Raw genomic sequence first — 14,049 nt, forward strand, 5'->3', positions numbered from 1 at the left:
TCGCTCTCAGTTTAATGAATTAGCTTTTACAATCCCATTTGCTCTATACCCAATCACATCAGATATATAGATAGGGACAGTGGGCTGAACAGGAAGTCAAAGTCAATTTTCGATGTCATCCAGACTGCGTCCGAGGTGTCTATTCACATGATTGATGATGTAGCATCACCCTGCAAAACCCCCCTGAGTGCACACTAGTTCCGCCAAGTCCCACGTGCTGCCCAGATTGACTTGACAGCGTCGTATCCGAATCCCAATAGCTCATATCCCGGACGCTGAAGAAAGAGACAGAAATTTTCTGAAAGAGGAGCAGAGATGTACTTTGTAAATGGATGTTGCAGTCGTCATGATTAAAAGACGCGGCGTGACCTTCTCAGTAAACAACTAGAAGAGGGGGAAGATAGAGAGAGAGTGAATTCCCGCGAGGGGCTTTGCGAGTTGCTCCGACTCTAACAGAAGCTGACAATTTTCTCATCTCATCCAGCCCGGCCTTCTATAGGGAGCGATGCTGGCAGCTGGTCTCCTGCAAGACTTTAATCAGGAATACGGCTTCTGTGGACATGCTAATGGAGACGAGAGATTCTGTGCCGCGCACATCAGCCTCAATAAAACCAGATGACTTTTACCGCGCGCTGGCAGGAGCCCTCTGGGGAACGCAAAACCCACTTCACCAACGACAGGGACTGAACATAACTACAGACGACTTAAAGACAAACACCGGTCTAAATCATAACCTACATACAGCCTGCGATAAAGGAGCTGTCAAAACTTCTACATGTAATTGTGCGCCAATTCTTTCCGGTTTCCTGACGAATCAGACGAACTCTGACAACTTTAGCGTGTATAGCCCTCTGTACATGTGTTACCAAAACTGACAGCATCTCACGGAGGAAAACAAAAAGCAGGGAAGCCTGGTGGGTTTTGTGAAGTTTGGCACTCCCAGCATCTCTGTTACACACCAGTTCCAGTCTCACATTCCTCTCCGTATTTTGTTAGAAATGCATTTCTTTTGAATTATTTGTTGCTAATCTGTCTCTCAGTGTTGCAATACACCGAACATTCGATTTTTAGACCGATCATTTCTTTTTGAAATTCAAAATCAGCTGGGGATCAAATGCTTATTTCCTTCACTAAAATGTAAAATCAGCATTTTTTTTGCTAGAAAACTACTTAGAACCCCCAAACATTATATATTTTTTTAAGCAGAGACCCTGGAGAATAAAATGGATTTTTAATACAGGAGGTTATATGTGTTTTTTGAGAGCCTTCATTATAATATATGAGACCGCCATTGATTGTTGTTCGCAAGCAACTTTTTGGTGCAATCTCTATTAATTTACACATATTACACTTATTTGTATTCATTTATAGGACAGTCCATTTATTTCCGCTATCAGGACTGCTGATCTGATCCTATATCCAGGTACTCCCCCTCTTCATGTAACTGAAAAATTTCTTGGGCTCTGGCTATATATATATATATAATACAGACTGACTAGGGAGGAGTCTTTTCCAATATATGCAATGTTTTTCATTTTCCATTATTTTTATAGCTTGACTTAGGCTGCCCTTTGGGTGACCTCAATGTGTGAGCATTGGGCCCTTTTGGTGGTTTTCACTTTGGTGACTCTGGGGGTGCTGGCAGATACTGGCAGACTGTTTTTTATTAAGATATGGCTACCAGCAGTTCAAGTGTATGTGTATAGGATGGTATGTACCCCATTGAAAATTAAATATATACACTATATTGCCAAAAGTATTGGGACGCCTGCCTTTACACGCATATGAACTTTAATGGCATCCCGGTCTTAGTCCGTATGGGTAAGTATTGCGTTGGCCCCGCCCTTTGCAGCTATAACAGCTTCAACTCTTCTGGGAAGGCCGTCCACAAGGTTTAGGAGGGTGTCTATGGGAAGGTTGGACCATTCTTCCAGAAGCACATTTGTCAGGTCAGGCACTGATGTCGGGGGAGGAGGCCTGGCTCGCAGTATCCGTTCTAATTCATCCCAAAGGTGTTCTATGGGGTTGAGGTCAGGACTCTGTGCAGGCCAGTCAAGTTCCTCCACCCCAAACTGGCTCCTCCATGTCTTTATGGACCTTGCTTTGTGCACTGGTGGGCAGTCATGTTAGAACAGGAAGGGGCGATCTCTAAGCTCTTCCCACAAACTTGGGAGCATTAAATTGTCCAAAATGTCTTGGTATGCTGACGCCTTAAGAGTTCCCTTCACTGGAACTAGGGGGCCAAGCCCAACCCCTGAAAAACAACCCCACACCATAATCCCTCCTCCACCAAACTGTACACTTGGCACAATGCAGTCAGGTAAGTACCGTTCTCCTGGCAACCGCCAAACCCAGACATGTCTATCGGATTGCCAGACAGAGAAGCATGATTTGTCACTCCAGAGAACACGTCTCCACTGCTCTAGAGTCCACTGGCGGCGTGATTTACACCACGGCATCCGACGCTTTGCATTGCACTTGGTGATGTAAGACTTGGATGCAGCTGCTCGGCCATGGAAACCCATTCAATGAAGCTCTCTACGCACTGTTGTTGTGCTAATCTGAAGGCCACATGAAGTTTGGAGGTCTGTAGCTATTGACTCTGCAGACAGTTGGCGACTTCTGCGCACTGTGCGCTTCAGCATGCGCTGACCCTGCTCTGTCATTTTTGTCACTTCGTGGCTGAGCTGCTGTTGTTCTCAGTTGCTTCCACTTTGTTATAATACCACTAACAGTTGAGCGTGGAATATTTAGTAGCAAGAAAATTTCACGGATGGACTTATTGTGCAGGTGGCAACCTATCATGGTACTATGTTTGAATTCATTGAGCGCCTGAGAGCGACCTATTCTTTCACAAATGTTTGAAGAGAAAGGACACTCTCCAGGAGGTGGGCGTATCGTTGTCAAAGTGTACAATCAAGAGGAGACTTCATGAGTGCAAATACAGAGGGTTCACCACAAGGTTCAAACCATTCATAAGCCTGAAGAATAGAAAAGCCAGATTAGACTTTGCCAAAAACATCTTAAAAAGCCAGACCAGTTCTGGAAAAGCATTCTTTGGATGGATGAAACTAAGATTAAACTGTACCAGAATGATGGGAAGAAAAACAACATCATCTGTAAAACATGGTGGAGGCAGTGTGATGGCACGGGCATGCATGGCTTCCAGTGGCACTGGGTTATTGGTGTTCATTGATGATGTGACGGAAAACAGAAGCAGCCGGATGAATTCTGCAGTGTTTGTAGATATACTCTCAGGTCAGATTCAGCCAAATACAGCAAAGTTGATTGGACGGCACTTCACAGTACAGATGGAAAATGATCCAAAATACACTGCAAAAGCAACCCAGGAGCTTTTGAAGGAAAAGAAGTGGAATATTCTGCAATGGCCGAGTCAATCACCTGATCTCAACCCAATTGAGCATGCATTTCACTTGCTGAAGGCAAAACTAAAGACAGAAAGACCCACAAGAAGCTGAAGACAGCTGCAGTTAGAGCCTGGCAAAGCATCAGAAAGGAGGAAACCCAGTCTTTGGTAATGTCCAGGGGTTCCAGACTTCAGGCAGTAATTGCCAGTAAAGGATTCTCTAAAAAATATTAAAAATTAACATTTATTTAGGATTATATTTATTTGTCCAATTACATTTGAGCCTCTGAAAATGGAGGGACGGTGTATAAAAAAGGTTGCATGATATTTATGTTCAACCCCTTGAATTAAGCCTGCATTTCAAATTCATTTGGATTGTTTTGTTTTAATTCATTCTGGTGGCATACAGAGCCAAAAGTATGACAATTGTGCCTGTGTACAAATATATATGGACTTAATTGTATGTTAATGTACAAAGCGCTCACTGTGATTTGTTATATTAAAGAAGTTGTCTACACCATCCTCCTCTTTAATTCACCCGAGGAAAGAAAGCATTCTGAATCGCATTGGGTCCTGCATGGACGATGTTGGCAATAGTATATGGAGCTGTGTTAGTTATTAATTCATTCTAGAGAATAAAATGGTGGATGTAGCAATTTTGTTATGTTACAGTGTATTTGAGCAGTGGCTTTTCAAATGCAAATTTTTTTTTAGAAAAAAAATACACCTTAATGAAGTTTAATGCACAAAACACAATATAATACTCAATTGTTTGGCAAAATATAAAATATGATGTTATGCCAAGTAAACAGATACCGAACCTGTCACATTTTAAAATTGCAAATGCCTGTGGAACGGCGACAAACTACAGACATTATCCATATGCGGCACTTTAAAAGCCTTTACAGGCTACCACTTTAGATTTACACAGGAGTTCTGGTGATAGAATTATTGCTCTTGATCTGACATTGGTGGTGAGAATTATTGCTCTTGATCTGACATTGGTGGTGAGAATTATTGCTCTTTATCTGACATTGGTGGTGATACCTCACATGTGTGGTGCGATTGCTGTTTACGTAACAACGCAGGAGCGACGTGTACACTCACCTTGGCGCAAGAACGAGGAGACGGAGGCACTTTAAAAAAATTTAAATGGATCCCCATCTGTTTGTTTTTGCAGATTGGATTAGAGAGGAGAATGGAGGGTGTGACTGGGTCTACCTGAAAAAACGGACAGGCAGATCAGATGGGACCACTCATGTGAAAGGGGCCTAGTTTGGATGGATTACAGTGGAGCAAAAGAAAACTCCAGGGCCTTGTCACCCAGCTGATTGCGAGAAACTGAGAAACTGAGGAGGATACAAACTGTGAGTGGTGAAAGGGGTTGGGTTCGTCTACCAGTTTCACCATTATCATAATCATAAGATCTAAGATCACGCTCATATTAGAGATTGCCTTGTTAAAGAAAAACTGTTATTACTGCCTTCATGTCCAGAGGCAGCCAAGCAACTGCCATTTTTGAAAGGGAGGTCAACAATGCCAGCCATTCCATCCCTTTTTGTAATGGTTTTCATTCAGCTCCCGGTTGGCACCTGTCTCCAATTGCCGTGCTTTAAGAGCCTCAAGATGTCAATACCCCACCACCTCCATACAAGCCGGGCAGTTTTAAGCAGCGCCTGCACACAAACAAAGCGCAGAATTACATTCGCTGATTTTCAATGAACAACTGAACTATTTCAGAGCTGCAATTACAGTTAAAACTGCAGCTATCAGGCGACAGAAAAAAAAATCTTCCCACCCCTAATAGCAAGTGGATAACCCCCTGGATTGTATTTTTATAACTAAGCAATCTTTTATCTTTTGTTCTGCTCAAAAACAGCCTAGTACTACAGTAATTGCTAGAACGGGAATTACTAACAAGCAAAGGCAGAGAAAAGATGATTCTTGTATGGTTCTGTTATAAACCTACTTTTTATCTCTTACTTATCTTCCCCCCCCCCTTTCCTCTTTGTTACTGGACTGTTTGAGTGAAGAAAAACACGCAGTTTTGGTCTTCGCCGGCGTGATTCAGAAAGGTCACTGAAAGAAAATGCTATTATATTCAGTCAATTTCACATGAAAAAAAGGACACCAACAGATAAAGTGTCTACTCCGACGGAGACACACTGAATTGATCTGTGTGTGTTTCACATACAAACCACACGAGAGGCCTAGAGGGACAGTTCATGAAACGCGCCAGTAGACCGGAACGGGTCAGATTGACCTCTCTGTCAGAGGAGCCATGCACCAAACCTGTGCAGGTCTTGAGATGTGAACAGTGACTGCAGCCAAATCAAACAGCATTTTTGGAGCTTGTCGACAGATGAAGAGGATACGAACTCCCATTATTTAGCCTTGGGTAGATAAATGTTTGATAGAAGAATTGTCTAAGTTGTCGATATCCATCAGATTAATCCCATCACTCTGCACGCTGATAGCAGCATAAAAAGGGTTTAAAGGATATCTAAACTCAAGAACAAAAGTGTGATATATTGCAGCCTACCTGTCCTTAGATGTGATGGCTGTATTAAGCCCTGTACACACGAGCAGAATATCAATCGGTGTCGGCCAGCTCAACAGAAACTGTGTGTACACCAGCCTGTCCTTCCTCTGATGAAGTGCGTGCGCACGTAACGCGTAAGGGGGGGCCAGGACGTCATGACGCTACGCCGCCAGAGCCACGTGGAGGCCCGGCGGCCATCTTTGATTACCAAGGGGTTAGTCTCATTTCTATACCCTGGTGCGGTTTATAGTTTTATTTTGTTTGCAAACATATTTTTAATCAATAAATTTACAATTTTCAATACTACACTATGGGCATCCTTCCCTGACTCCCCTAGAGGCGTATTTATTCACAGAGCCCAATATTATGATCCAGTTACCTTACCAAGAGAAGGAAGACATCCTGTAAGCAGGCAGCTTCTTCTACCCATCCCCTAACAGGGACCTCTGGTTACCTAGATCCGAATAATACCACTTTTGGGCATTTGATGATTATTACCCTGAGGGAGCATCACCTAACCTGACCAGACCTATACCTGAGGAGGATACCTCTGGATGTGATATAGAACGCGTATAATCAATTTACTTCTGGTGAGTGCGCAATTCTGCTATTTCTCACGGAGAACCACCATTGAGTCCTCCAGTCACCTGGCACTTTATAATCACACAGACTGTTTACATGGAACTTTGATTTTGTTATCATTTATTTAGAATATTTATTGTCAATCATGTTTGTAGCGCTGCACTGTTTATTCACTTTGATAGAAGAATTGTCTAAGTTGTCGATATCCATCAGATTAATCCCATCACTCTGCACGCTGATAGCAGCATAAAATGGGTTTAAAGGATATCTAAACTCAAGAACAAAAGTGTGATATATTGCAGCCTACCTGTCCTTAGATGTGATGGCTGTATTAAGCCCTGTACACACGAGCAGAATATCAATCGGTGTCGGCTAGTTCAACAGAAACTGTGTGTACACCAACTCCTGTCCTTCCTCTGATGAAGTGCGTGCGCACGTAACGCGTAAGGGGGGGCCAGGACGTCATGACGCTACGCCGCCGGAGCCACGTGGAGGCCCGGTGGCCATCTTTGATTACCAAGGGGTTAGTCTCATTTCTATACCCTGGTGCGGTTTATAGTTTTATTTTGTTTGCAACATATTTTTAATCAATAAATTTACAATTTTCAATACTACACTATGGGCATCCTTCCCTGACTCCCCGAGAGGCGTATTTATTCACAGAGCCCAATATTATGATCCAGTTACCTTACCAAGAGAAGGAAGACATCCTGTAAGCAGGCAGCTCCTTCTACCCATCCCCTAACAGGGACCTCTGGTTACCTGGATCCGAATAATTCCACTTTTGGGCATTTGATGATTACTACCCTGAGGGAGGATCACCTAACCTGACCAGACCTATACCTGAGGAGGATACCTCTGGATGTGATATATAACGTGTATAATCAATTTACTTCTGGTGAGTGCGCAATTCTGCTATTTCTCACGGAGCACCACCATTGAGTCCTCCAGTCACCTGGTACTTTATAATCACACAGACATGGAACTTTGATTTTATTATCATTTATTTAGAATATTTATTGTCAATCATATTTGTAGCGCTGCACTGTTTATTCACTTTGATAGAAGAATTGTCTAAGTTGTCGATATCCATCAGATTAATCCCATCACTCTGCACGCTGATAGCAGCATAAAATGGGTTTAAAGGATATCTAAACTCAAGAACAAAAGTGTGATATATTGCAGCCTACCTGTCCTTAGATGTGAGGGCTGTATTAAGCCCTGTACACACGAGCAGAATATCAATCGGAGTCGGACAGTTCAACAGAAACTGTGTGTACACCAGCCTGTCCATCAGAAGCCGGCTTCTCTTCAACGGACATGCTGGAAAATCAACATCTGATCTCGGCAACTGTTCAGCGCTGGCAGTCAATAACTGCGAGCACTGACCGATGTGTTTTGGGGGGGGGGGGCGGTCATTATGTGCCATTATGACTGCACTCCTGTGCATGCACGGGATTAAGGTCATCCCCTACCAGCCAATCAAGATGGCTGAAGACCAGCACCCAAAAGAAGCCAGGGAGAAGATGCAGGCCCTGGTGAGGGACGTCTCGGGTGTCAGACCGTTGAAGCAGAGGTAAGTATTGCGCACTTTAATTTCGGTAGACAGCAGCCTATTTTTTTAAAAGGCAATTCATCTCTATTTACTATCTTAATGATGGTATTTGACGGCTGTATTTATGGTTACTTTGAAGACAGCTGGCTAGCAAATCAATAAATGTGATTGGGAAACAGCAAGTAAGCTGTATATAATTGGAGCAAAAGTGGCAAACGATTTATTTCCATGTATTGTTTCCCTTTTGTTTCGGTCAAAGTGCAAGTGTGACCACCCCGAGTCCTAACTTTGTGTCAAATAACAGAAAAATATACATAATTATATGTAATCAGTAATGATAGGGCTTTGTCAAATACTATTATGAAATGACACAGGAACATTTTTTTTGTACAGTATTACAAAGCACTGTATTTGAAACAGTGTGGGTGTGTGTAATACATATATACAGTACCTGTACCATATATATATACAGTTGCAAGAAAAAGTATGTGAACCCCATGGGATTACGTGGAGTTTTGCATGAATTGGGCATAAAATGTACTCTGAACGTCATCTAAGTCACAACAATAGAAGAACACAGTCTGCTGAACATAATACTACACAAACATTAGATGTTGCCATGGTTTAATTGCACATAACATGTAAACATTCACAGTGCAGGGAGGAAAAAGTATGTGAACCTTGGGACTTAATAACTGGTTCACCCTCCTTTGGCAGCAATAACCTCAACCAAACGTTTCCTGTAGTTGCAGATCAGACCTGCACAACGATCTGGAGTAATTTTGGACCACTCCTCTTCACAAAACTGTTTCAGTGTAGCAATATTCTTGGGATGTCTGGTGTGAATCGCTCTCTTAAGGTCATGCCACAGCATTTCAATTGGGTTGAGGTCAGGACTCTGACTGGGGCACTCCAGAAGGCGTATTCTGTGCTGTTGCAGCCATTGTTTTGTTGAATTACTTGTATGCTTTGGGTCATTGTCCTGTTGCATCACCCATCCTCTGCGGAGCTTCAGTTGGCAGACAGATGGTCGTACGTTTTCCTGAAAAATGTCTTGATAAACTCTGGAATTCATTTTCCCATCAATGACAACAATCCGTCCAGGCCCTGAGGCAGCAAAGCAGCCCCAAACCATGATGCTCCCTCCGCCATGTTTTACAGTGGAGATGAGGTTTTGATGTTGGTGTGCTGTGCCTTTTTTTCTCCACACATAGTGTTGTGTGTTCTTCCCAAACAACTCAATCTTGGTTTCATCTGTCCACAGTATATTTTGCCAGTAGTGCTGTGGAACATCCAGGTACTCTTTTGCAAACTTCAAATGTGCTGCAATATTCTTTTTGGACAGCAACGGCTTCCTCCGTGGTGTCCTCCCATGTACTCCATTCTTGTTTAATGTTTTCCTTATTGTAGATGTGAAAACAAAAATGTTAGCATGTGCCAGAGATTTCTGTAGGTCTTTAGCTGACACTCTGGGATTCTTCTTTACCTCATGCAGCATTCTGCGCTGTGCTCTTGCAGTCATTTTTACAGGACGACCACGCCTAGGGAGAGTAGCAACAGTGCTAAACTTTCTCCATTTGTAGACAGTCTGTCTTACCGTGGACACATGAACATCAAGGCTTTTGGAGATACTTTTGTAACCCTTTCCAGCTTCATGCAAGTCAACAATTGTTGATCGTAGGTCTTCTGAGAGCTCTGTTCTGCGAGGGATGGTTCACATCAGACAGTGCTTCTTGAAACCAGTAAACCCAAAACAGGTGTGTGTTTTTTAAGGGCAGGACAGCTGTCAGCAACACATCCAATATCATCACACTGATTGGAGTCAAGGTTGGCTCACTCCTGGCTCCAATTAGCTCTGGGAGAAGTCATTAAGCTAGGGCCTCACATACTTTTTCCTCCCTGCACTGTGAATGTTTACATGTTATGTGCAATTAAACCATGGCAACATCTAATGTTTGTGTAGTATTATGTTCAGCAGACTGTGTTCTTCTATTGTTGTGACTTAGATGACGTTCAGAGCACATTTTATGCCCAATTCATGCAAAACTCCACGTAATCCCAAGGGGTTCACATACTTTTTCTTGCAACTGTATATATATATATATATAAATATAAATAATATTGTATGTGCAGTTTAACTGTGGTTTTATGAACACTTCCATTGAATTCTATTAGACCATGTGTTTTCCTGAAAACGCATCAAAGCCCTGCATGCTGCATCTTTTATGCGCTTTCAGAAAAACGTCAAATAGAAGCGCGTGTAAAATGCGCCTTGCAGAAAATGGGTCATGGGTTTGATTCCCGACCATGGCACCTCCTGCATGGAGTTTGCATGTTCTCCCTGTGCTTGCGTGGGTTTCCTCCCACACTCCAAAGTAGATGAATTGGCTCCTGTCTAAATTGGCCCTAGTAATTGTATGTATGAATGTGAGTTAGGGACCTTAGATTGTACGCCCCTTGAGGGTTAGGGACCTTAGATTGTACCCCCCTTGAGGGTTAGGGACCTTAGATTGTACACCCCTTGAGGGTTAGGGACCTTAGATTGTACGCCCCTTGAGGGTTAGGGACCTTAGATTGTACACCCCTTGAGGGTTAGGGACTGATGTGAATGTACAATATATATGTAAAGTGCTGAGTAAATTGACGGCGCTATAGAAGTACCTGAAATAAATAAATAAATAATGCAGATCCAATTGGGTTGCAGTGTGAACCCACTCTAATGCTCTTACACACGATGAGAATACCAGGTGAATGATCATCCTCTTTTTTTTTTTTTGCATGCTAGTTTTATATAAAAAATGAATAGGTTACTAACGTTATGAAGATTTCCGTAAGACAGAAAACAATTTTGGAAGTGATGTAATGTATTGTATTGTGTAATATGTTCGTTTGTTTCTGAGTGTGCACGGTCTTGGTCACTCGATTTTTTTTTGTAGGAATTCAATATTAAATGACACAAAAATCGTTCATTCTGTTATCTTAGTAGAAAAAATTTTGTGCTTGTCCCTTCGGATATTTTTTGCATGAACTGTTGGGATTATCTCTCGAAAGTTGTGATCACACCTATTACAATAGGTATTTTTTGTCCAATTTTCTCATTGTGGGTATGAGGTCTTAAATCGGAGTTCTACTCACACTGTCCAAAAATAAAAGTCAGCAGCTACAAAAACTGTAGCTGCTGACTTTTAAAAAAACAGCCACTTACCAGTCCCTTGGTCCTGTGGTGTGTCCCCCACAGCCCGATTCATCGGCCGTCCTGTATTCCGGGAAGCTGGTCTTTTCAGCGTGGGCACCCGGCTGTGATAGCTTGCAGCTTCACAGCCGGGTACCCACTGCGCATGCGCAAGTAGCGTTGCGCTTCATGAATGGTCCTGTAGTCTTCTGGGATCTGTCACGTGTCCCAAAAGACTACAGGGAGGGAGGGAGGGCAGACACCTTCCATTTCCGATCGCCTAGGCGATCGGCCCAGAAGTGGGAGCGGGTACCTGTCAAATTTGGGTACCCGCTCCCCCCCGCCCCCCAAAGGTACAAATCCTTAATAGGGAGCGGGGGAGCAGTCCTTAACCCTTTGAGGACCAAGGGACGTATTTGTCCCATGTTTTTTTTTTTTTTTGGTTTGAGTCAAAATATTAGTTCTTATCAACAAACAACAAATGGATCTAGCTTTTTGCCAATTATTTCATGAAATGGCTTAGTTACAGCAACTGAAGTGTATGAACTTTAAAAACATAAAAATTTATTATTTTTGCGTTCCCAAATCTTACGGTCCTCAAAGGGTTAAAGAGGAACTTCCCCTTTTGGGTGGAGCTCCACTTTAAGTTTTATTGAAAACAGAATTGCAAATAACAGAAATCTATATACACAGGATAAAGTTTAGCATCTCGGATGTCACAAACCTTACCTTCTGTGCCTCCTTTACACAGCTCTGATACTCCTTGGCCAAGTCACTACAGTTGAGCAGCTCCTGCTGGTTTTCTGAGTAACATTTTAGAATGTTGGACTGGAGGTTCTGGCACACTGGGTCATAACTTCTCTTCCTGCCAAGAAGAATACACGAGGTTATAATCAGTACAAATAGAATCACACATCGCTGTACACAGTAACAGCAAACAACAGCCGTTCGTTATTTCAGCACCATGGTCAGCGGATCGTACTAACAGGCTGCTGAACCACCTTGCTTATGTCTTAACATCCAGTTCCCGGAATTTAACAAAAAAAACAAAAAAAGAAGAGTCTTGTTTTTAAAAATGCAGTAATGAATTTTCCAGGTTTTTAACAATCTCCCTCTTGCATTAATTCTACAAAGTTCAGGCTATATATTTTTCCAGGCATTCTTCTGCTTTTCACCACCAGTTATCACGATGACATCCATTTCCTTAATGGATTTTGATTTTTTATATATAGAGATTGAAAGAACTTTTCCCCTGTTTCAGCCGGGGTTTGAGGCAATCCGTTATTTTTTTAACAGTGAGGGGCTGAAGAAGTGACTTTTACACAACGAAACACCTGTTTTTCAATAGTTTTACTGTTCTTTTCTCTGATTGCACCTTGTTTTTTTCCAATAATTTTGACATGTAGTTCAATTGTAGTATTACAAAATTTGGTAAACTCAGGATTCCCCTGGATTATAAATCCCCTGGAAACACAATAGTATGCTAGATGGTACCTTTATGTTCCGTGATCGCCTTTCCACAGCAATGCTCGAGGATAAAAAAAAAAACCCTAACTTCTGACATATGGGCAGACTTGGATGAATATGAAGGAGTGCTCCGTCATTCACCCAGGTGTTTTCTACTGAAATGACCCCATCATCGTGTTAGAAAGGCAGCAGCTTCAGGCCCCAAGGGAGTCTTTCACCACCATTTACCATTGAGTGGCAACCTGCAGGAAGTGATTCCTTCCATACTCTTCAAGGAGATACCTACAAGTAACCAGTCATCAGTGAAGCCAGTCCAGCGCTCTCTCCCACTAACTTGAGATATGGGAGAGAAGACACCGTTCCCTAGCTCTCCTTGCTCGCATTGCTCAGAGCCTGAGTCACCTGCCAGTAGTCCCAAGCTCTGTCGAGTGGAGAGCATGAGGAAGTCTTGGCTGCTCTATTTACTGTCTGAAGAAGTCTCTATGCAAATACGGATTTTCAGAAATTTGGGTTTGTATAGGCTTTTAAAACTGAAGTTTAGGTATGGCAATGTTTAGATTGTTTCATTGGTCCAGCCTGGACCAATATAAGTATATCTGTGCTATACCTGTGGAATCCCCATGGAAGCTGGAAATTCACTGTAGACATTGCTCCTACAGGGATCTACACTAGTTTTCAGGTCCCGTGCCGAGTAGCTGCCCTGCTGCATTGTGAACACTGGAAGCCACTTGCTTGGCAAGGACGCCATTCAGGGAACACTTTGGAGATGATTTACTAAAATTGGACAGTGTAAAATCTGGTGCAGCTGTGCATGGTAGCCAATCAGCTGCTCTCTTCAGCTTGTTTAACCTCCCTAGCGGTCTGATTATGTCCATATTTCTGTGCTGAAAGCGGTACATTTTTTGCATGGAAATATGTATTTTTTTTATTGTAGGCCTGTAATTTTTAGGAATAACTCACTGAAATCTGTCCGAACAAGAGTCTAGTAAACATTCCGGGTATGATAAAATTTGAAACAGGAAATCATAAATTATAATATAATAAATAATCATAAAAAATAATAATATAATAATAATAAATTTAATTCAATAATATAATCAAATCAAAAATACTGAAATGTGAAATATAGCGCAAAGTTCGCACATCGCTGAGCAAAGTCGCAGAATCGTTTTCAGTGTCTGATGATGAATTTCCCCCACGAATCATTATCCCTCAATTCTGCAAGTGGTTCTGATTTACTATCGCTGTTCTCTAGCTGGTCTAAAACTGCTTTTGACCTAAAGGGACGCTTTTTGGACGCCATGGACGTTTCTCAGTTTCCAGGCAGAAAGAACAGTAAAAATGCAGGCAGGGCGCCGGACAAA

General features: G+C 42.3%; 1 protein-coding gene across 3 annotated transcripts in view; it reads right to left on the minus strand.

Annotated features, from left to right (window-relative positions):
• The window catches only part of CHCHD6 (coiled-coil-helix-coiled-coil-helix domain containing 6), a 450,070-nt gene that overhangs the window by 100,461 nt on the left and 335,560 nt on the right, over positions 1 to 14,049 (minus strand). For all 3 annotated transcript variants that reach the window (XM_089682444.1, XM_089682445.1, XM_089682443.1), the window contains one exon: positions 11,948 to 12,083. In XM_089682444.1, coding sequence (XP_089538570.1) covers positions 11,948 to 12,083 — 136 coding nt within the window. The remainder of the gene's footprint in view (positions 1 to 11,947; positions 12,084 to 14,049) is intronic.

The sequence above is a fragment of the Staurois parvus genome, unplaced genomic scaffold (genome assembly GCF_062004578.1).
Source record: "Staurois parvus isolate SC_StPar_1 unplaced genomic scaffold, SC_StPar_1.0 ptg000290l, whole genome shotgun sequence".
NCBI lineage: Eukaryota > Metazoa > Chordata > Amphibia > Anura > Ranidae > Staurois > Staurois parvus.